At 41.9% G+C, this 25,180-nt stretch overlaps 2 protein-coding genes across 2 annotated transcripts; one reads left to right on the top strand and one right to left on the bottom strand.

The window, feature by feature from the left end:
* The first annotated feature begins 270 nt into the window (after positions 1 to 270).
* LOC139299875 (von Willebrand factor C domain-containing protein 2-like) lies at positions 271 to 5,045 on the top strand. The gene is given in 4 exon segments (XM_070922815.1): positions 271 to 386; positions 388 to 844; positions 1,842 to 1,971; positions 4,804 to 5,045. Coding segments are annotated over 4 exon segments (945 nt in total).
* A 4,779-nt stretch (positions 5,046 to 9,824) lies between these two features.
* rpl23 (ribosomal protein L23) lies at positions 9,825 to 13,585 on the bottom strand. Its single transcript, XM_070922475.1, has 5 exons — positions 13,543 to 13,585; positions 12,082 to 12,165; positions 11,227 to 11,355; positions 10,462 to 10,575; positions 9,825 to 9,951 (listed from the first exon to the last, which is right to left on the bottom strand). Exons 1-5 carry the CDS (start codon positions 13,553 to 13,555, stop codon positions 9,869 to 9,871), a joined length of 423 nt encoding a protein of 140 aa, XP_070778576.1. The 5' UTR covers positions 13,556 to 13,585; the 3' UTR covers positions 9,825 to 9,868.
* Between the last annotated feature and the right edge of the window lie 11,595 nt (positions 13,586 to 25,180).

Here is a 25,180-nt window from a genome sequence, read left to right as displayed (position 1 = left end):
CCCACCCGCCTGTCTACCTAGTTCTGAGGGCATCTCTGGTGGACAGGTAATGGTTCTGAGGAAGAGCAGGGACAGGCAGAGTCACATTATGATGATATTTCTCTTCTTTTGACAGTATGTAATCTCTTCAGTATAGAGACCAAGTGTTTTTGAGTTGACTGTCTTATTTCCTTCTATATAAGTCATGCCTATAGGCGTGGCTCAAATTTAGACTAATGCCGGGGGGGGGGGGGCTGTGGGTGGCACCTGGGTGACGCCGGGTGCAGATGGATGAGCTCCTGGGGCTGCGTTTCAGTGACACTCCGGGCTGACGCGCATGTGTCGGCGTCACCGGCGCCTCTGACGGTGGGAGGAGAAGCTCACCGGAGCGCGGCAGACACGCAGATGGTCAGTGTCGGTCACCATGAGCCACCGGCACGGCGCGCTCGGCTGCCTCTCCGTCGCGCTCGTCCTGCCGCCGCTGCCGCTGCCGCTGCTGCTGCTGCTGTTGCTGCCGCTGCCGCTGCAGCTGCCTCGCGGTCCGGGGCGCGTCGCGGAGCTCGCGGTGGCGGCGGAGTACTCCTCCAAAAGCGACCTGGACTACGAGTTCGGGGACTACCGGGGGAAGTGGTGCATCGACGACCACGGCTTCGTGTACGGCATCGGGGAGGTTTACTACCCGAGCTCCACGGCGTGTCCGTGCACCTGCACCGTGGACGGTCCCGTGTGCGTCCGACCCAAGTGTCCCCGCGTCCACCCGCGCTGCACGCGGATCAGGTATAAGGCGTGCTGCCCGGTGTGCGAGGCAATGGCCAGGGTGTGCGTCTACGGGGGCAAAACGTACCGGCTCCTAGAGGAGTTCAGGGTGAGAAAAGATCCGAACTTCTACACCTCCCCTCCCCTCCCCTCCCCGCTGTCCCGTGCACAAGTCCACACGGCTCCACGTGTAGGCCTGCTTAATGACAACTATACACATCAGCTGTCTGTAAGAAAGTATACATGTACAAGTGGTGTCTCTGTTCTCTCTCTTTTGACTGCATGACATAATATTATTTACTTGTAAACTTAAAGGTGCGGTACCACACTCTATTCAATATTCTATCATATTAATATGAACACTTTGTACATGTTCATTGCTGGATTAACCCAATGGCTTCCCTTTCCCCACTGTAAATAGGCAGCTGTTCGCTAGCAAGTTAGCCTGCGTTCGCAGCTCGTTTTCTGCTGCCCCCAAGTGGCCGAAGCATCCGTGACGGTGCGGTTGGTGCAACGGTAACATTTCTGCACGCGTCGTAACAGCGCGCGTTGGACAAGTTCTCACACTTCTGAAGCTGTCGGCCTACATTTTGCCGTAAGAATTACCATAGAATTACTGCCTGCTCAGCCCCAAACAGCACACAGACACAGTTAGCGGCTAGCTGGTAGCTAGCATTTAGCGGCTTAAGATCAGCAGAAAGAAGAGTAAATACTGGACTTGCACGCGTCAGGTGACACAAACACGACTCCAGGTGAATGCCGTGTGTGCTGGATGTGTATACAGGCAGCTGTTCAGTGGGAGGACAGGCGTTGGCCGTGTGTTATGTAACTGGGGTGGCGTGTTAGACACAAGTGCACCCAACCAGTCCAGTAACACTAGCAACAGATCAGCTGTCTTCGCTGGACATGTCCTGGCTGCGCAATGTGAACGTGGTGTGCAGGTTGTGCCGCGTCCTCTAGGGCGTACGTCTCGTTTAGTTTACTGTAATTACACCAAGGGGGTCACAATTAGTGGGGTGGTGCTGATTGTTGAAATGGCGGCACGTAAAAAAAAAAAAAAGAAGAAGCTTGAAGTCAATGAAACCGCTCGTGTCTGTGTGTTCCAGCTGTCGAGGTGTGAGCGGTGCCGCTGCGAGGCCAACAGAGAGGTGTACTGCAGCATTTCGGACTGCCCCGCCCCTCACTGCGTCAACCCCACCTACGAATCCAACCACTGCTGCCCCATCTGCAAGACTGGTAAGACTCAGTCAGTGCTGGGATCCCCCCCACCCAAGTGCTTTCTCCGTGTCAGTCCAACACTTTGGACAGAGTATCCCTAAAACTAATTTCAGGATGTCCTTTGAATTGGCTGTGTGTATTCATGGTCCTCGGGCGATTACTAACGTGTTGGGTCACCCTTTGATCTTTCCTTTATTTTGGCTCAGTCCCGCATACACCATCCTGCTGCCCCGAATACTCACTACAGCACCAAATGTGGATTAATCCACGGCTAAAAATAGTCCCCAACAAATGCATTGTTTCCTCTTGTTCGAGTAACGTTTTGCTAAAAACCACAGTGCCCAGCTGTTTAAGGAAACTACTGAGCAATTTTTCAAAAGTGAAACGATGTATTTGTGAGCAGTTTTTAAAGACTTACGCCAACGGGGTTTTGGGCTGAGCGTCACAGAGTAGGGGAGTCAGAAAGCATCGAGAGATGGCCCAACACATTGCTGCTTTTGGTCTTTTCATGTGATTTGTTGCCAGTAAGAAAAACAGAATATCCAACTAGGCAGCTAAAGCAAGAGAGTCAAGTGAAAGCTAGCCGGTGAGATAGCCACTCCTAGCCTTAGCTAAAACTAAAGCTAAATTTGCTTATTGATGATTTCCTTGCCGTTATCTGCAAACGAAAAGTATCCGCTTTGCTGAACTGACTTCTTGGTATTTCAGTCTTGTTTGTCAACATACCTAAATGAGGCAGTCAACTGAATTCAATCAAAAAGAACCCTGCTAAACTCCTGCTAAAGCTAACTAGCTTAGCAGATCTCCGTAGCTGCCATCTCACCTTTTGACCCTAGTGGAATTGATGCAAATACAGGCACTATATTCAGGATTCAGCTTTTTAAGAGTAAAATTCCAGAACTTTCAAGGTACCTATACCACAAATGTCCTTTCTGAGAGCAAAACGGCCCCCATGATGCCGGGTTTTCCAGACTTTCAAGACTTGTTTGCGAGCCCTGTACAGACAGACACCGAGCAAAAGAGAGATACATGTAATTACTATAAGGTTGATGTTGTAATCAAGCTGGTTAAAATGGACAACTTCAAGCCTAAATAAGACAACAAAAAAAAAGGCATTACAACCTTTCTATGTGTTACTTCAGTTACTCTACCTCTGTCAGTGGGCAATCAACTTTGGTTTGGCGAATGACCTGTTTGAAATCTAATAGTCTGAATCAAGGGTTTCCCCACTCGCATCGTCTTGGACTGGCAACAGTTTCATGCATGTGGACAAGTCACCCACTGCCCCCCCCCCCGTGCTGCTATACAGGCAGCCCGTAGTGGGAGCATAACCACATGCGCATGTCATATCCCATCACACACACACACACACACACTTGAGCTCATGGCTATGCCCTCATTAGAAGGCCGTCATTGTGACAGTGTGTGTTCACCCTTGCAGCTCTCAAGAGGCAGCACGGGTTACGTCACCTCACCTCGCGGCTTATAGAGCCATCCCTGTTATGTCATACGTGCTTTCACTGCCACTGGCATTAAAGTCCCTTTCTAACATTGATGGGATTTATCTGTGTGTGTCACACAGGAGTTGCAGCAGGGATAATAATAACTCGTATGATGGGTTGCTTTTTTGCAAAAAGCAAAAGCAGCTAGATAGATTCACTACGAGCACCTAAAAGAAAACCACATGAACATGCTATCTGCCTCTCGGTTGCCTTGCGGCTTCATGGCAGTTGTAGTTAAGTTGTAGCTTCTATTTTTACTGCTCCTCTGCTGGACAGACAGCGGGACAGATGGTCTGGTTTGTTGCGTCATTGTTTGTTTTGTTTTTTCCACCCCCCTGGCTGCTGCCAAACTCCCTCCTGTCAGCTGTGTTTTTTTTTATCGAACGCGGTTGGATCTGGCACCAGATGAAGTGTCCTTCCTGTCCTCCCGCTGACTGGCGTTGGTAATTGTTTTGCAGGTAGCTGCCAAATAAAGGAACCCCCATCTGTGAATGAGGGATGCAAACGATATTAAAGGCAGGCTGTTTGCATTTTTGCTTGCACGGTATTCAGTACGTCCGGCCCACACGACATATATCTGCTTCGCTGATATACTTCACATTATAAATTACAAGCACACGTTGGAGGGAAAAAGACGTCGGATTTTCGATTGATCGATGAGGCTATGTCATAATTAACTTTAACTGCAACTGAAGAAAGACTAAGGAGGAAGGAGGGAGCCTCTTTTTCCCCCTATAACTTGCAGTCAAGAGTCGTATTTAAAGCTGCGTTTGTTTTTCCCTTTTGGCCACTTGGGGGCAGCAGAGATAGGCTGACATATTAGCGCCTAATAATTGAATATGGCCAACTTGTTAACAAACACTTAATATCTGCCTCTTTAGCTGATACTATGTCCACCAACAGTTGCCTGCAGCCTCCGTAGTACGCAAGGCTGCACTGAGCGAAATGCTAACATGCTAACAATGACAAATGTCAACATGCTGAGGTTTAGTAGGTATATTGTACATAATGTTGAACATTATTGGTCTCTGCTGGTTGCCTGGCGACTGCTCCTGGCCAAGAATTAGCCAACCCCCACCCCCTCCGCTGTCGTTTCTTGCACTTTGATTTTTTACAGATTAAACAAACATTATATAACGTGTTAATTAGTGAGCTTCAAAAGTGCCGGCGAACAGTTTTTCTTACCTTTGGACAGAGCCAGGCTAGCTGTTTCCCCCTCGTTTCCAATCTTTATGCTAAGCTAAGCTAACTGGCTAACTGCCGGTATTTACCGTACAGACATGAGGCGTCGTTCATTCATAACATAACATAACACATTGTCCCTGTCCTGTCTTTCCTGTCGCTCTAGGTCCCAACTGCTTTGCTGGGAACAGGGTGATCCCAGCGGGGGAGCGTGTGAACATCGATGAGCACAGAGTATGCTACTGCACCTACCGGGACGGGACGTGGCACACCCATCCCCAGGCCACCTGCGAGCAGCGCCCGCAGCCCAGCCTGACACCCAGCGCCCGCACCGAGCCCCCCGGGGACGAGGAGGCCAGGGGGAGAGGGGGGAGGCCGTTTATTCCCAGACTGGACGTGATACCATGAAGTGAAGCGTGAAACAAATGTCTCATGGAGGCAGGGCCACTCCGCAGGTACATATAAACTCTCAACTTTAATTTCAGTGTAGCACTCCTCAACATGCTCATTTATGTTTAACACAACCAGTGAGATTATTATATAACAGCTCTGCCTTGAAGAGAAATGTTGGATCATCTGCAGGGTGTTTGGCGTTGAGGGTAAAGAAGGATCTGTGGGGTGAAACTGGCAACACCCTTATGAATGATTAGCAAACATGACTTGTGGTCACCACATTGAAGTTCAAATTTATTGGGTTTTTTGTTTTTTTTAATACTAAATACTTTTGTTTTGCTTCTGTCAACACACCCAATATTTGTTTCAAATGTGAAGACTAATTCAGTTGATAAGAGAGAATTTGCATGAAAATGTCACATGGTAGAAAACGAAAGAGATGATGAAATGATTCGTTAATTGTTCGCTAATGATATTAATTGCGTATGCGTTTAACTCAAAGGGTTAACCCTGCCATGTTCCCGCACAGCTGTCCTGTAATTGTAATAGTCCTGCTAAGGTTAGCACTGTACCAACCGTTAGCCATATTTGTTAGCCAATTGTACAGCACCGGTGCGCCCATTCAAGAGTATAAAGTAGCAAATATTTACAACTAAAAGTATGTACAAAATATACGAATAAGAAATATAAAATAAAAATATATACATTTACAATATTTAAGTGAAAAATAAAAGTAAAAAATATATACAATAACAATGTATATGTATGTATATATATATATACACATATATATATACAGTGCATCCGGAAAGTATTCACGGCGCTTCACTTTTTCCACATTTTGTTATGTTACACCCTTATTCCAAAATGGATTAAATTAATTTTTTTCCTCAAAATTCTACACACAACACCCCATAATGACAATGTGAAAAAAGTTTTTTTGAAATTTTTGCAAATTTATTAAAAAAAAAAAACTAAGAAATCACATGTACATAAGTATTCACAGCCTTTGCCATGAAGCTCAAAATTGAGCTGAGGTGCATCCTGTTTCCACTGATCATCCTTGAGATGTTTCTGCAGCTTAATTGGAGTCCACCTGTGGTAAATTCAGTTGATTGGACATGATTTGGAAAGGCACACACCTGTCTATATAAGGTCCCACAGTTGACAGTGCATGTCAGAGCAAAAACCAAGCATGAAGTCAAAGGAATTGTCTGTAGACCTCCGAGACAGGATTGTCTCGAGGCACAAATCTGGGGAAGGTTACAGAAAAATTTCTGCTGCTTTGAAGGTCCCAATGAGCACAGTGGCCTCCATCATCCGTAAGTGGAAGAAGTTCGGAACCACCAGGACTCTTCCTAGAGCTGGCCGGCCATCTAAACTGAGTAATCGGGGGAGAAGGGCCTTAGTCAGGGAGGTGACCAAGAACCCGATGGTCACTCTGTCAGAGCTCCAGAGTTCCTCTGTGGAGAGAGGAGAACCTTCCAGAAGGACAACCATCTCTGCAGCAATCCACCAATCAGGCCTGTATGGTAGAGTGGCCAGACGGAAGCCACTCCTTAGTAAAAGGCACATAGCAGCCCGCCTGGAGTTTGCCAAAAGGCACCTGAAGGACTCTCAGACCATGAGAAACAAAATTCTCTGGTCTGATGAGACAAAGATTGAACTCTTTGGTGTGAATGCCAGGCGTCACGTTTGGAGGAAACCAGGCACCGCTCATCACCAGGCCAATACCATCCCTACAGTGAAGCATGGTGGTGGCAGCATCATGCTGTGGGGATGTTTTTCAGCGGCAGGAACTGGGAGACTAGTCAGGATAGAGGGAAAGATGAATGCAGCAAAGTACAGAGACATCCTGGATGAAAACCTGCTCCAGAGCGCTCTTGACCTCAGACTGGGGCGACGGTTTATCTTTCAGCAGGACAACGACCCTAAGCACACAGCCAAGATATCAAAGGAGTGGCTTCAGGACAACTCTGTGAATGTCCTTGAGTGGCCCAGCCAGAGCCCAGACTTGAATCCGATTGAACATCTCTGGAGAGATCTGAAAATGGCTGTGCACCGACGCTTCCCATCCAACCTGATGGAGCTTGAGAGGTGCTGCAAAGAGGAATGGGTGAAACTGCCCAAAGATAGGTGTGCCAAGCTTGTGGCATCATATTCAAAAAGACTTGAGGCTGTAGTTGCTGCCAAAGGTGCATCAACAAAGTATTGAGCAAAGGCTGTGAATACTTATGTACATGTGATTTCTCAGGTTTTTTATTTTTAATAAATTTGCAAAAATCTCAAATAAACTTTTTTCACGTTGTCATTATGGGGTATTGTGTGTAGAATTTTGAGGAAAAAAATGAATTTAATCCATTTTGGTATAAGGCTGCAACATAACAAAATGTGGAAAAAGTGAAGCGCTGTGAATACTTTCCGGATGCACTGTACAAGTAGCAAGTACATATATACATACATATATACACATACATGTATATATATATATATATACACATACATGTATATACATACATACATACACACACACACATATATATATACATACATATATATGCATATATATACACATATGTATACATGCATATATATACAAATAGCAAGTACATATATACATACATATATACACATACATGTATGTATATATATATATATACATATATATATACACATATGTATACATGTGTATATATAAATATACACATATATACGCATATATATATATATATATATATATATATATACTGTATATATATATATATATATGTATGTATTGCACTGTTGTGTATGACTATATGTATTACACTGAAATGATGAAAGACAAATATAGGCATAATATATTGTGTAGAATTCCAGGAAATGCAATGAAAAAGCCCTCTTTTTTGTGGGCCAAATTTATGACCGAAATCAAACCTACACCTTTGGTTACCACTATACGTAATAAGCTAGTTAGGCAGACATGCTAATGATTGCAGCTTTCATTAGAGCCAACAAACACACTGTTTCACTGGTTTTAGAGATGGTTAAAAATGCCTCACACACACTGCATTCCTAAGCTATGATTGGACAACGTTTCGGGGGGGGGGGATGAGCTTAGCGATGATAATTTCATCGACTCGAAAGTTGTCGAAAAGTCATTTATTAGGCAAAAAATGTCCAGCTTGTGAAATGTGAGGAGGATGAAATCTCTCTCCGAGTTGTGGACTGTTGAAGACGCCACCTTTTGAGATGGACAATTTTCACTACTGTCAGAAAGCTTATCGACTTGTGATGTATCGATGCATGTGAAGCATGAAGAGGAATGAGCTGCGAAGATGGACGTGACGAGTAAAGAAATACAAACAAATACTCACTCCCTGCTGTTAAAGAATTCTATTCATTTCTCTGTGTCCCTCTTCCTGCACATGGGCAAATGTACAATCTATCTACCTACTGACCTGACGCTTTACCTCATAAAAACATCATCATCATCATTCCAATGGTGAATATGGACGCGGTGCAGGGAGTGCGAGATCAACGTATTGGTGACATACAGTAAGCGACAGAAGGGAAACAAGTGTCGGGTGCAGGTGGTTTCTCTCCACGGACCTGCTGGTTTCCGTCTGTGAGCAGGAAAAAAAAAAACATGATTCACACACTACCTGGAGTTTGTGACTGTTGACGTATTAAAGAGGACCTGTTATGCTTACCCTTATTTTCTGTCATATATATATATATATATATATATATAATGTTACATGTCAGATATTCATACTAAACGTTTCCAAAGTTGCCAAATTATAAACGTAGGTCAAAGTAATCCCTGTGAGCCAAAAGCTGAGGGCCTGCATGAAGGGCCAGGAGATGATCAATCAGGACTTTTTTGAACTGTAAATCATGCTTAGTTACTCTAGTAAATATGAAAATATGGAGCTGAAAATGAGCATAACTGATCCCCTTTAAAACGACGAAGATGGTTTCATTAATTCATGTTCTCCTACCGACATATGTCGAAGTGCTGTCAGAGCTTGTACACCTGAGAAATGCTTTGAACTGTGCTTATCTTACCTATGCTCATGTCTGGCGCTGAAGAGCTCTTGTCCTCATCATTTTCAAGCTGGGAGTCATGTCCTGTGCATTTGCTGGTTAGGGAAGCGCGTCAGGTTCAAATGCTCTACGGGACAGGATTCAATGGTACTCAGGTTTATAACACTGTCCCCCCCCTCAGTGGTTTATCTTACTGTAAGTGTGAATGCCTTCCTTACCACCCTCCTTCTCAAATGTGTGCCATGTCGTTGTGTATCACCAACTGTAAGTAGTCCCAATTACTGTTTAAGAAATGTACAGAGGATAATAGGATTATCTGTAAACTACAAGGCTGTGAAATAAAGCTTTTACAGGTCGTCATACCTTCCTTCATTTCTTCTTAGGTTTCAATACGCCCTCTAATGGTAGGTCTGAGTAGCTGCATTAAATAGATGCACCATAGCCATGTTAAAATAAGGCATCTGGAGCTTGGTGTGTTCATATGTCTAATAGGAAATCTGGACCAACTGTAGAGAACTGGTTTTATGGCAGTCAGTCAGACTAGACTAGAATTTCCTTGTGACAGTGATAGAATTTACCTTAGAATAGTGCATCACATTAGTTCTGATTGTTTGATTTGTCCAAATATAGACTACTTACTGGAATTAAGCCTCAGAAATCCTCCATCACATCCATACAGTACAGTACAGCTCATTTTACCTACATTCCCTTCAAAATATTGTTTCCTCTACATAAAGTGTGAATGAAATCACCAAGACATGAGACTTGATTACCAACAGCTTTTATTGAAAACGAGGTGCAGGTCCAGCTCAGGCTATGCTGCCAGCGTTGGAGGCAATCCTGGGCCAAAGGTCAGCGCACTCTTTGGCCACTGGGCCTGTGATGGCTGAACCTGCAGATACAGACAAGGAAGGCAGAGTTATTTCACAGCATTAACACATTGCGTCGACCTCTTAGACTTCGGTTGTACTGAGCAGGTTAAACCTGTCCCATCACTGATTGAGATTAGTCAGCCACAGTTTGTCGCCGCCATCTCACCCACAGTGATGAGGGGTCAATATTCCCTTCTACGACAACTCACCCAGCCACTGAGCAGACAAAGCAAGTGCTTTTGGAAGGGGAACCAGTTTCCTATTAACCTGCCACCTTTATCAGCACTATGAGAAAACACTGAAAAATGTCCTGCTAGTGAAATAAATGCTGACAAACTATGATAACAACCACATTACTGAAACCAACATCCAAAATACCGCAAGACAAATATCTACCTAGCTGCTCTCAATTCTGAGCTTAAGGTCATTACACACCAATACATAAGCAAAGCTAATAAATCTAATATTTCCTTACAACTGTACAGTGAGCATGACAACACGAGTCTGGTGCAGCATCCAAACAAACCCACCTTTCATTTCTCCTTTGTTGTTTACTATGACACCCGCGTTGTCTTCAAAGTACAGAAACACGCCGTCTTTTCGCCGGTACGATTTCCGCTGCCGTATCACCACCGCAGGATGCACTGTGGACAGAGGGAACGTGGTTAACTCAAGTTCATACAACGTCACAGAACACACCCACACGTGTTTACCAGTATTTTGAACTGGGTGGAAGATACAGTCACATGGTCACTGCAACAGAAAGACTGGTATAAACAATTACTTCACTTCAATCCACAGATTATACTGTGGCAACATCCAGACGCACTGTATTAACCCAACTACTGTTATTCAATGTTCTGCCCACAGGGCTGTAAATGAGACAACCGGGGCTTCCTCACACTCAGCTCCTCTGAAGTTAAAAACCAATGTAGACACCCTCTAAATGTTGACACATTGACACATTTCTGCATTGGTAACTGATTATTTCAATGCCATTTTCTCCTCACTGCACAACCATAAAATCATGTGTACGTTTTCAACAGTGGAACTCATCAGTTACATTTAAAATAATGCTTGTTGTAAATACAGACACCTGGAGAACACTCGCATACTTCATTAGAACTTGTAGAAACCGATTACTCGACCCCGTCCAAGTGTCCGCAGTCATTCAGGGAGATTAGCAAACATTACCACACCTTGACGTGTAGGTAGTTCAGTGGTTCCTCAGAGTTAAACTGCCTCAACCATAACACGACAGTGACTGGCACCAGAGACCTGTAGTTTCCACTCACCCTTTTTCCGGAGCTCTGGTTTGCCTTTCTTGACTGTGGCCATGACCATGTCACCCACTCCTGCAGCAGGCAGACGGTTCAGACGCCCCTTAATGCCCTTCACAGAGATGATGTACAGATTCTTGGCACCTGAAGAACAGGGAAAACAACTTAAGAAAGGGAGATACAAGAAACTGGGACTTCTCTTGAGAACACAGTGGTACTCATGCTTCCATTTCACAGATGACAGGCTACAGCACTTTGTCCCATCACTGATTGAGATTAGTCAGCCACAGTTTGTCGCCGCCATCTCACCCACAGTGATGAGGGGTCAATGTTCCCTTCTACGACAACTCACCCAGCCACTGAGCAGACAAAGCAAGTGCTTTTGGAAGGGGAGCACACTGAGAAAAGGCTGGCCAAATATACAAATCTTACAGTGTGCCATAATTAAATCAATGCCATCAATATAAAAGTTATTTATGCATTAACTTTTATTCTTAATGGCATCCAGGAATGTTTAAGGAATACTTACAGCTTTTCTGACAATGCACTTATTTGCTTTCTTGCAGAGAGTTAGAAGATACTCCTTATGTCTGAACAGTAAATATGAAGCTACAGCCAGCAGCTGGTTAACTTAGCTTAGCATAAAGACTGGAAACAGCTACCTGGCTGTTCCAGCTGTATGTACAGTGTATTCCACAATACTAAAAGTCTAGTAGACAAGGATTACCCCACTTGTCTGTGCAGGAAGGTCAACAAGGATTTTCCCCGTTTAATTTTGCTTCAACTTGGGGAGGGAGGTTCACGTCACCTGCACAAGACCCAATTTGCATATTTGAGCCATGACAGTACAATAGGTTCATTGAGGCGCACCTGTGTTGTCAGCGCAGTTGATGACCGCTCCCACTGGGAGACCCAGCGAGATGCGGAACTTGGCTCCAGATGAACCACCACGTCCTGCGAGAAGACAGGAACACACAAATTAAAAAAGGATCAGTTTGGCCTGGACTACCACCAAGACGAGTCAAGCCGCTATATAGTACCATGTCTGCATTTAACATCCAGTTTAAGCTGTTTCACTCCTTACCTTATCACCTTAACATTTTAATTAAAGCAATACACTCCACTATAAGTCAGGGCATTAACACATATTGTGTCAACTCCTTAGGCTTTGAGCAGGTTAAAAATGTCCCATCACTGATTGAGATTAGTCAGCCACAGTTTGTCGTTGCCATCTCACCCACAGTGATGGGGGGGGTGTCAATATTCCCTTCTACGACAACTCACCCAGCCACTGAGCAGACAAAGCAAGTGCTTTTTGAAGGGGAACTATCTTCTACCGCCTGGTTTCCCCAGAGGCAGACACTGGAAATCCTTATTTAATTGTTGACTACTTTAGCCGATCTCTCATTTTTTTACATTAGCATGCTTTTATCATGATCAAATCCCACTGAGGCTTACAGAAAATATGCTGGCACTCCACTAACAAATAAGACTGCCAATTGCCATCATATAACGCATGTATCTATCGGCACTGAGGCTTACATTTGAGAGCCCAGTGGAAACTTCAGCTAAACACGAGCAGTTAAGAAAGGCATGTGTATGCCATAATGTTGCCCATTACATGAGCCCGCGGGAGTCACTTGGTAAATGATAACGTGGCTAGCACCCTGCATTTGATACACACGTCAGTCTCACAGTATCAGAGCCCGTTAAATTCATTAAACCTTTCCCGCTCGGAGAGTATTTTCCAACTTTAGGTTAGCGTTATTAAAATTGTACGTGTAGTGCGAGAGTTAACGTCACCTTGTAACCCATCATTTGTTCAAAACTCATTGGCTGTCGCAGCGTATTCACGAATGAATTAGCTTTCAACAGCAGCGAACATTTTAAGCTATCCTCGACTGGTACCAACCTATGCTACGTTACGTACCGGCTCTGCTTAGCTTAGCCTTAGCTAGCTTGGGCCAATTTCACTTTACCGAGTCAATTATCAGCACGGGAGCATTTGTAGAGTTCAGTGCATGGTGCGACATTAACCCCATCACTATTGAACTTGTTTAAAGTTCACAGCGACCGACAAATTCGATACATTACCCCTTTAGCTATACTTGCTTCATGCCTACACGGCGTTGACAGCGAAACATGGCTTCCGCCACCTAGCCAGCGAAAATGCTATCTTTCAGAAACTATACAAACTCTTTACATAAATTGAGAACTAATCGCGCACGTATGTTATCTTCCTTGCTCTATCACACACAAGCAACATTATACGATCTGGCGGGGCGTAAAAAACAGCGGATGAATGTGGATTTGACAAGATGGGTTTCATACCTCTCTTGGACATTGCTGCAGAGGGGAAAGAGGAAGGCGGAGAGAGGAATTGTGGGATATAAAGTTGAAGAGAACTTCATCCGGGTCATGGCGCGGAGACACGCTGCATTCATGGGCTGTCGGAAACATCTTAAAGGCGAACATTTACTATATATTTTTTTATTTTTGAGTTTTTTATGGAAAGACATTAAGACAGTCATCACTAAGTCTTATCTTTCCCTCCTCTCTAATTTCCATTACTCGTTAATGAAACGTGAACAGTACTTGAAACAATGTCCTATTCAAACAATATGAAAAAGTGCTCTTTTAAATGTTCCTATGTAAAAGACATCACCCACATTTGTTGTTGTTGTTATTGACATATTTTCTGAATACAGTTGAGAAAGAAGGAAAGGGAAATTACATTTACATTTCTGCTGCCCCCTCAGTGCAATGGCAGTAAATAGAACTTGTCTTTCCAGACACAATGTCACAGCTCTGACAACAAGAGACACAGGTACTTTACTAAGTACCTTTCTTTGTACCTTATTCTTCTACTCCACTACAGTTAGGGGGTAATCACTGTATTAATTATATTAATTTGACAGCTATAGTTACTAGTTGTTTTGCAAATTAAGATACATACAATTACATATGATCTGCACACTGTTATAGATACCAGACAGTTAAAATAAGCTCCACTTCAACCAGCCAAAACACAAAAATGCTGCTTAGACCAGAAATAGTTGAAGAAATATATAATTGTTCTGAATAATGAGTACTTTTCACACGTATTCTACTGATAATACTTTTACGTTTATTTCAACCAAATGTTTAATGCGAGGCGTTTGCTTAAATTGCCTCTCACCCCTGACTGTGCCACAGGCTTGCTGTGCGGAGAGGACAAAGGGGAAAGGGAAACTGCCCGGGCCAAAACCAATTACGCCGTCTGGTGGACAGACGGAGCAGCACACTTGCACCTGCAAGGCGGCTGAAAAACGAAGCCTAAAGAGACCTGAGACAGGCAATGTGATGGATATTCATCAATCCACACCGGCAGCTCAGGGTCGTCCTGCTGGTCGTCCACCATCTCAAATTGGCAAACAAGAGAGAGAACTGAGTAATTCATTGACACATTTGAGGCAATAACCTGCTGGAAATATGTTGCCGCCCATGCATGTGTGCAGGGAGTACAGACAACAGCCCACAAACACAACAATGCCTTGTGATGTGCAGGCCTTCTCTCTTTCTTATGACGTATACCATGCTGTCAGTGTCTCCCAGTCCAACTGACAAACCAGCACAAAAGGCAATGTGCTTTACATACGCGTGAGCCACGAGGCCCGCAGTCAGATAAAGCCACATTAACCTGAGCTTATGGGGGACAAGTCGGTCAATATTATATTAGGGAATAACACACGCAACTTAACTTAACATGTAGAGAGGCTGTAAACCACTTCAAAGGCTCAGACCTGCATTACAACAAAGTTTGAATGTGGAAACACAAGCAGCGCGAGCGATGCTATATATGTTTATTTGAAAGAAGCTGGATGACAGTTAGTGTGTAAACAGCATTTGCATTTGAATAACAAAGTCCTATTTTGTAGATGCTGGAGTGCGCCACTGTCGTCATGATGTTTCCAACAGCGTCTAATTATAATCTAGTGATAACACAAGAAATAAATAATAATGATAATAACATGATAATACAATGTACTTAAATTTGTCACTTAACAACCCCTTTCCAAAAAATGTGACACATTGTTATCCCATTGAGTTATTTGTCGGCTCATGTCTTCCATTTCTAGAAATCATTTGTTATGTGGGTTGGCTGATATGTAGCCAATAGTCTGGCCAATCAGAGCCCCCACTGCTTCGTGGGTTAAACTATGTGCCAAACAAAAGGCGAAAGCTTTTTAATGCGGAATATACAAGGCAGGCTCATACATGAAAGGAATCAGTTTTGAAACGTTTTGATGTTTAAATGTCTTTAGGTTTCTGTTTTAAAATCATCAATTCACCATTTAAAAACAGAATGAAAAGTTCAAATGACTTGTTTGACACTTGGCACATTCCTGCCTCCATACTATTTGCACTATTTTCCCTTCTACGTCTCTCTTAATAACAACGGTGGCCATAATCCTTATATATCTATATCTATATCTATCACTTCACTAAGGACAAGGACAATACAAATGAGAGACTGACATAAAACAGCGATGCAGAATAACGATGGGAGTAAAAAAAACCCATCATTAAACCGGTGATTAATGCAGTAATCGATCAAATTGTGTGTGTGTGTGTTTGATGACATTAGATGCTACAAACTAAATGTGTCAGTGCAACTAAATTCATGAAAAACGTGAGCCAATAATTCATAAAGGACCCCCCTCCCCCCCCCCCCACACACACACACACACATTTGAAATTTCATTGCATTTTAACATTCAGTGAACATTTTTCCCTTTTTCTTCCTTGTGGAGGACCTTTCCGTCAGGCTGCACCACCCATCTCAGCATGACGCCTTCACTCAGGCTGTGGTCCTTCAGTCTCTGATTAAACTGAGAAACACAAACATTCTTTATTATTCTCCCATTGGTGGAAATGTGTTTTTCCAGCTGTGTCTTAAAGGGTCGGCTCACGCAAACGACAACATTAGATTTTCTCGCTGTGAGAGGTTTTCATTGGAACCACTTATACGGAAGCAACGAAAGGCATTTATAATTATGTTTTTATGAGCATCGGAATATTAAATGCCCCATTTCTGATTTATATTCAAACATCATTACCCTTTCCAGGATGTCTTCCCTCAGCTCCCCCATGTCCACAGAGGAGTCCGTTTTCTCCAGCACCACCCGCACCACCTGCTTCATCGTGGTAGCTGTTTCATATAAGGGAACAGAAAGAACTGACATGTTGCAAGAAAAGTAATAATCACAGGGCTTCTGTGGATACTGGATTGTTAGAATTTGGTAACAACTTACAGTATGCAAATCAGATCTCACCCCTGTAACATACGAAGCTCTGCTGGCTCTTGCAATCCTCGTTATACCATTTGCCAGAGTTTGAAACAGCACAAGAGTGTGTGGTCATGTTGGATGGCGCACTGGGAGCCCAGTTACTGAACGAATGTGCGCTCCCATCTGACCATTTCCACGAGTCTCTGTAGAGGCCGAACCATGTCTGGACACGGTTGATTACCATCATCTTCATCTGGTCATTCTCAGCTTGGTTCCTCACACTGGCCAGGTCAGTGTAGTGCTCCCTGCAGTAGCTCTGAGCCTCCGTCCAGGTCTTGCCCTCATTCACAAGGACGAAGCCCTCTGAACTGGTCTGATCTGAAAATATTGATTACAACTTTTTATAGTGTTGCACTCAATGATCCTGAATGAATATGAATACCTTAAAATGTTACTTTTTACAGTATATTTCCATGCTGGTTTAAAGCAGCATGAATTCATTTTTTGGCCACTTGGGGGCAGCACAACAAGCTGTAAGCAAAACACTGACATATAAGACTGACGTAGAGTTGCAAAGTGGGAGGAGCAATTTTGGGCACCCTTGGTTCCAGAATTCCCCAGAGGCCTGTACCACGAAGCAGCTTCAACATACCCAAGATATCTTTTTGTTATCTGGCCTCACTAAGCTTCACAACCGCAATCCCGCTAAGTTCACATAAAGGGGGCGGTACTTGCAGCATCTGACCAAAATATAACATGAGACAAATACGAAGAAGTGAAACTCAAATGCAGGAAGGACAGCAGGCAAAAAAAAAAAACCACTGTGTGGATGCATTTAATATCACTGCCCCACAAGGCTTCAGCGTGTCAGTAAGTCTCTGTTGGAGGATGATATCGGTATGCAAAAGCGCAATGAAATGCCTTTGACATGCGACTCAAGACACAGACAAGTCATTCCCTCGGACCAGAATCTATATCTCTCATATAACAAACCGCCAGGGAAAGCCAAAGGGCTGTGCCGGTCTCTGCCCTCCTAAGAGACCCTCCCATGATCTGCACACGAGTGGAACTCAGTATCAGCCTTCGCATTAGGTCACCCTACCAGTACTAACCACATCACTGTTGTTCATTCATCACCTCAACTTAAGGTCACAAAGTCTTATCTGAACGAATGGTAACAATAATGAGGGAAGTGATGAAATGTCTTATTACTTTTGTTGTAGCAGACGAAGCCGTATTTCAGAAAACACACGTCATCAAACCATTTCCCGTCAGCGTTTATTCCCACACAAAGTTTGTGGTATTTTGGACCGCCACCGGGTTTACCAGCAGCCCACATCCTGAACCCAGCCTCTCCTTCACCATAGTAATCCTGATTTTCCAGAGACCACCTCCATGCTTCATGGTCAGCGTGCAGTCCGATCCAGACGTTGAGTTTCCCCTCTAACAGTTGATTGAGCTCAGCCAAGTCTGGCGCATTCTGTACAGAGGCCAGGTCGGTGTACTTCCCCCTGCAGTAGCTCTGAGCTTCAGCCCAGGTCTTCGCCTCTTCAACAAGGATGTAGAGACGAGGAAAACACGCAGGCAGGAAACACAGTCCTGTGGTCACAATAAAGAGAATTCTTTCTGATGCGTTCAGTGATAAACTCACTTGACACAGTTTATGATTTAGATTTGAACTCAGCTTTTCCTTGACATGTATTCACGGAGACATTTGGATTTCAGAGGTTTGTGGAAATAAATGACTCGTACTGACCTGACAAGACCATCACAGTAACTGTAGTCCCTGTCATGATGTACCAACGGACAGCTCGCTTGCACCTTCAATTGATGAATGCAGGTAAGTTTATGTTATGTTCGGTGGTGGGGAAAGCAGTCAGTTCCTTTACTTCAGTATGATGGAAATTATAACCAGAGAAACATAACAAGCAGTTTTTCAGGCAGAAAATTAAATTTTCGTGTGTTTTCGTTCAAACCGACAACATTGTGCTCCATAGAGCTGTGCCTTACCTTACACTACTGTGGCACAAAATGTCGGCCCTATAACAAAGAGGGCCTAAAAATATAAATAAATTCAATTCAATTCAAATCTTGTTTGTATAGCACCAGCTCATACAAAAGCAAAACGTGCGTCACATAAAACTGTAATAAAAAGATTTCTGGTCGGATTTCTTTTGGTCCTGGTTCGACATCACTCAGCCGAGTCCCGGGTAAGTTGTATGGATCTATGGATTGCTTTGTTTGGAAGACTGGACAAAAAAAGAGAACTGCAATAGTGCAGCTCATGACAAATGCATGCGTGAGTCTCTCTGAGTCAGACTGGGAAAGATTTTACAAATGTTTCTGAGTTGGAAGAAGGCAACATGGCGATCTTTGGTTATTTTCTGTTTTCAAATATTGTCTAACAATAAACACTATCCCATTAATTCATAGAGTTGATAAACATTACATTTGTTAGTGATTGCAATGTACTTTACAATGTAGCATAATGTTGCTGTAATATTTAAGCACTCTACATTCAAAATTCAGTCACTATGTTGGATGTGTGTTTGTGGGCCGACATGCAGCCTCCAGCATAGATCACAATCTCCAAAGGTAAAAAAATTAAAAAAGAAGGTGTGAATATCATGATATTAAAAAATAAATATCATATAATAAGAGAAAGTCTGCACACAAAAAACTGATTTACCATGACATTGTGGAGAAACCTTTGAAACAGCTAAAAACTGCATTACATTTGATACGCGTGTACTCATAAAACCATCTGCAGCTATAACTTACTCATCAAGTAGTCAACACTTTGCCACATTTGTCCTTACCTGAAAGAAATGTCCGTTTGCTGGTTGTGTATTCTCTGCGCAGCGAGTGTTGGTCTGATCAGTGTCCTCGGACTGCAAAGAAATGTGTCTCTGCAGCTGCGCATCGCACTATATTAGCACCCCCCCTCTTTTCTTTAGGTTAAGAGGAACAGTCGTCCGAGCATATTTGTTTATCTCTTGGTTAGGAGACTATTTGAATAACTTCAAGCTATTTTGAGAGCTGTTGTGTGAGATGACGAGATGTTGTGACAATGTTTGGATGAAAGCACAAAAGAAACCACATGATTTAACATGCAGGACCCGGTCCTGGCTCGAATGTTGACTTAAGAAAAATGTATGTAAATGTGAAGAGAAAAAATAAAGCCATCTATGAATCTCTCTGCTCCGCTGCCTTTAAATGCTCGATATACAGACTGGATACCACACATGAGCATTTTAGCACAACAATTCCCTTAACAATGTCCACTACAGGAAATGTATACTGATCATTAAAAAAATGGTCAACTTAAAAACCAACAATGGAAGGAATTAGACAAATGATACGAGCAGTAATAGGAATCATACATTATATAAATGAGAAAATAAACACTGCAGTGACAGATATTAGTCTGACTAGAGCTCACTAAACAGAAGTAACAAACCTGCTCCTGAGGAAAAGATGCCAACTTGTGGCGAAAACACAGCAGGCAGCCCTCACTCTGTCATAGAAATACCAGAGAACACATGCTTAACAACTATAGTACAGAACTATTTAACCATTGGGAAATTACAGGATATGGCTGTAATAGACGTGCACACAAAGATAAAGATAAAGCCAAAAGCCAGGGGGGCACGGGAGAGTTAAGTCAAAAATCCTATTTCTCTGAAACTCAGTCAGATATACACATATTTATATCATTCAGTGTGACTTTAACTTCTAGGGGACATCACTATCTCTGATGTCCATTGTGAATAGAGACGCTTGAGAACATCACATTTTAAAGATTTCTTCTGTATCAAAGTAATCCAGCGGCAGCTGTCTGGACATCCACTGGGTACACTGCGAGCAGCAACTGCTAATACCTAATTCGACGTACTTTTAATGGTGCCAATTTGCCAAAATGTAAACAAACATAGGCTACAGAAACACAGGGCTCAAAAGAGAATATCAGTACCTTCCTGTAGCTGACTTAACAGCCCATTTAATGAGGTTTACAGGGTCTTGCTCTCCTGATGGCTTTATTTTTATCTGTCTTCATATTGGTTCCCAAATAGGCCTATATGTTGGCATGCTTCCATCTATCAGATCAGCAAAAAACATGTTTGACTTACTCCAACTCAAGAGAATTGTATAAAAGTGGACTCGTAATAACATGTTCGACATGGAATATAAAGCTGGAATCTCTGCAAACCTACACGGAGAAATATGTCATGGGTAGCTGCAGGACGCAAAGGCTTCAACTATTCATTGAAAGCACAGCGCATGTTAAATCATGTGGCTTTTGTGCTTTCATCCAAACATTATCACAACATCTCATATCGTCACATACGACAAACACTCCAAAATAGCATGAAGTTATTCAAATAGTCTCCTAACCAGAAACTAAACAAATATGCTCTGAACCATCACATTTTTTCTTCCACTTCATGTCACTTTCATACCTCTAATCAAGACCACCAAGACCACCAAATTATTCCCAAAATATACACCTAAAAGAATAACAACAAATTATAGTGAAATTAAATGTGGCACAGCTAGCAGAGAGGCGACTGGAGATAGAGTTAGTTTTACTATGACGTATAAGTGTTATATATTTTCATTTCTGTATTCTTTTAGACAACACACCTACAGTCACACCCATATGCCTACTCAACCTAAGAACACAAGATTACTGGACTGTAAAACTGTACCTAAATCCTACGACCCGCATGAACACATGTATTGAAAGGAATACCTGACTCCTTGGTCCTGACCGACACCCCACAGAGACAGTCACACCCTCCTAACCAAATTTCTAACTAAACCTATTTTACATAGAGGGTGACCTGTCAGATGTGGAAAAGAGTCTCTCTTTTCATTACGGCTAAGAAGCATAGAAGTAAACAAACACTTATTTAATGCAACGGTAAATACAGTGAAGGAGGGTTTTTTCCTTGTGATTCTACAATGAAAAGCCGGGGAGACTGGGGTTTACATGCTGCATCGTTTATGGAAAGATCATGGTTTTGGTGAATTATTGGAAACGACAATCTTTCTCTTCCCTCAACTGAGCGCTGTCTAACATAACCTTAATAACAATCATACTTTAGTTGCCTCATGCACGTAATGTTAGGCTAAAATGAAAAATGCTGACGGCGAACGTTTGCAGACATAACATTTTGAAACTTTGTAGCTGCATTCATTAAAAAGGTTTAGTGCAGTGGTGGAAAATACCTAATTACATTTACTCAAGAACTGTACTTGCGTCCAGATTTGAGGTATATCTACTTTATGTGAGTATTTCGATTTTATGCTACTACAAGGTCCAAACACAGGCCAAAGACAGACAGTCCCCCGGTCCTGCGGTGCCGTTTCTCATAACACTCTCTTTTACTATCTGTACTTTCTCAGTGTGAGCTAGGCCGCTCTCTGCTCCCCCGCCTTTAAATGCTCACGGTCTTTACCTCACATGAGTGATAAGTTATTGTTACAGGTAGTTGTTTTTTTTATCGTACATGTGTATTAGATGTGATGAAATTTTCAGCTGTTTCAAGCATTTATACACAATGTGATTGTTGATGCTGATGTTGTTGATGTGCGTTTTTTGGACTTTTACAAGCATTGATACTCACACTCGCCACCTTTTTTTTTTTTACCTTTAGAGATTGTGATCTATGCTAGAGGCTACATGTCGGTCCACAAACACACATTCAACATAGTGACTGAATTTTGAATGCAGATTGTATAAATATTACAGAAACATTATGTTACATTGTAAAGTACATTACAATTTTACTAACAAATTTAATGTTTATAGACTCTATGAATTAATCGGATAATGCATATTGTTAGACAATATTTAATTATAAAAAATAACCAGTAGAATGTCAAAAGGACATTTACTGTACATAAGGACAAATATGATAATATTGTACTTTACTTGAAAATTTCCATTTCATGTCACTTTATACCTCTAATCAAGACCACTTGCAAAAAGAATCAGGACCAAAAGTTGCAGGTGTCAGTCCAGGTAAATATCAATATATTGTTAATATATTTGCTGATGATCTTTTGATGTATTTAACTAACTTGGAAATATATGAAATTTATAACATTTAAAAAATTAAATGTTTTTCTGAATATTCAGTGGCCTCAGGTTATAAAATGAATATGGAGAAAACAGAAATTATGGCCGACGGGAAACATAAAAACACAATACAGGACCTAGAGCAATCATTTAAGTGGCCAACCAGTATTAAATACTTGGGATGTGTAAGTGACAAGCAGCAACAGATGTGTAAAGAAAATTGTATTTTGCTTCTCAATTAAATAATGAAATGGATGAATCTTCCCCTAAACTTTACAGGAATAATCAATACATTCAAAATGTCGTGGCTTACAAAGTTATTACTTTTATTTCCTACAGGACCAATTACCCCACCTAAAATATTCTTTAAAAAAGCAAATTCTATTGTTACAGACTTTATTTGGCGGAAAACAATACTACAATTAAAAGGAAGGTTTTACATGTTGGAGGGGGAATTGAATGTGCCAGATCTAGAATTACAGCGTTTTACCTGCCATGCCACAAAACTAACAACACAATAGAAGAGCAATGGATTCAAGTTGAAAATGCACAAGTCTATTCTCAAAACCTCTTTTCATATATATTTTCAAATGATAAAAACATGAATTCTGTCAACTTTATAGGAAAAAAACAGCAACATAGAGAAAATACTTTCAGTGAGCCTATACCAACTCCTTGGATAGCTCCTCTAAATGTACCATTAAGCTGGTTTCCATGGAAGGATAGAGGGATCAACTGCTAATGATTTAAACAATGTAAACAAATGTATTCCATGGACTGATTTGTAAAACAAAGCTGGTTCGTCTAATGCAATGTATGCAACTCTATGCAAGTCTTTCGTTTTGACAGCAGCTGCTGTTCTGACAGCAAAGCAATTTAGAGACATTTTGATTCTATTCAGAAACAGATAATAAATGTATTGACAGAAACTTTTGCAGAAGTCAAATTCTGTAGACAATCTACATCAGGGGTGCCCAATACGTCAGTCGATGGCAAAGGTAGTGTGGGTAGATCGCATGGCATTAAAAAAATAGACGTCAGCCTATCATCCATCCTCACTATGAAATTTGTCACTTGATTGACATACAGGGCAGCCAGTCTGACATCTGATCTTTTCTGACACATTGGTCACCACGCATGCGCGTACAAGCGCGCCAAGTGCGGCAAAACGCATCCCTGGCTGATTCCATTCAGTGCAAGTCATCAGAGTAAGGTAATGAATACTCAAGTTATTTATAAATAAATGTATGTTTTGCATTTTTATAGTAGGTAGATCATTTTGACTTGGTCATTTTATAAGTAGCTCGCATGCTGAAAAAGTGTGTGCACACCTGATCTAGACAATCTTTGTTCAGATTGTTACAGAATACATTTTTGGAAACAAGATTTAAAGAGAAATGTTGGAATTTAACGATATATTACAGTCAATGACATTTTGTGTTTAAGAACTGATTGATCCGGATTTACTATGGAACACTAATTATCAGAGATATTGGGGGTGATTATTCTAATCCATCAATTTGTATACTTCAAAATATGTTACAGGATGCAGTGCGATACCCGCGTAGTTGGAATACACTCCTACCCACCCTCCTACACTACTACACAGGAAAAGCTATTTTCATTATCATTTGAAAATGGAAAAGATAATAGCTATTGAAAAGAAAACTCAATTTGAAATCATATGAGGAGATGTGTTGCAAGCACACGGAAAGCACATGTAAATGTGGACTTTATATTCAAACTTGGTTTGAGGGATTTCTTTGTGTTTTCTTTTTTTTCTTACAATGTAAAACAGGTCAATAATACAGGACAATAATGACACCTGAGATATGATAATAAATTGGTAAGAATCTAAAGGCCCTGATCGTATTGTGGAACTTTCAATTGGTGAAGGATAAAAGATGGGTGTGCTTGATAGAGATGAACTGTATATGAAGACTTATATATGACGTATGTTGATATTCATTTAAGTTGATCAGATGTGAAGATACTGAGGTCGAGCTCGTTTGTTTTATACGTGGGTAGATGTGTCTTGTCGTTGTGTGTTTTGTTTTGATTTGTTTTCTGGTCTTTGCTTTGCCGTTAGGATTGTGGGTCTTTCTTCTGGTCTGTCTGATGCAGGAAATGTATATGATGTAGATTGTATATATTCTAAATAAAAATCGAAAACAAAGTCTTTGAAAAAAAGATTTCACATACTAAACACATGACAAACTTATAAAATAGGATGCATTCTTATAGCTTAAACTACCTAACAGGATATAAAATCGTTTATTAGATTCACCTCGACAACAGTCACAACATTAGCATTAATGATGTAATAATATAATATATGATCACGTAAAACTCACAGGGGCCATTTTCTGCATTATTAGTACCTTTACTTGTGATGCATTTAGCTAATAATGTTTACATATTGTTGCTTAGGTGTCATTTTCAATGCAGAACTTTTCTTGTTAACAGTATTTTTACAGTGTGGCATTGCAACTTTTACTTAAGTTGAAGAATTGCATACTTTCCCCTCCACAGACAATAACATGAACATACCTATACTCGTCAACTCCAGGCAAGCGAGCTGTCCGTTGGTACATCATGACAGGGACTACAGTTA

Source organism: Enoplosus armatus, chromosome 17, assembly GCF_043641665.1.
Source record: "Enoplosus armatus isolate fEnoArm2 chromosome 17, fEnoArm2.hap1, whole genome shotgun sequence".
NCBI lineage: Eukaryota > Metazoa > Chordata > Actinopteri > Centrarchiformes > Enoplosidae > Enoplosus > Enoplosus armatus.
The sequence above is the reverse complement of the archived record's forward strand: the minus strand, read 5'-3'. Positions and strand labels throughout refer to the sequence as shown.

What these genes read in the sequence shown, in the direction of transcription:
- rpl23 (XM_070922475.1), bottom strand. An exon ending in CAACTGCGCTGACAACACAG is followed by an intron (nt 11,356 to 12,081) that starts GTGCGCCTCAAT and finishes CCTGTTCTTCAG; the next exon opens with GTGCCAAGAATCTGTACATC. An exon ending in ACCAGAGCTCCGGAAAAAGG is followed by an intron (nt 10,576 to 11,226) that starts GTGAGTGGAAAC and finishes CTCTGTCCACAG; the next exon opens with TGCATCCTGCGGTGGTGATA.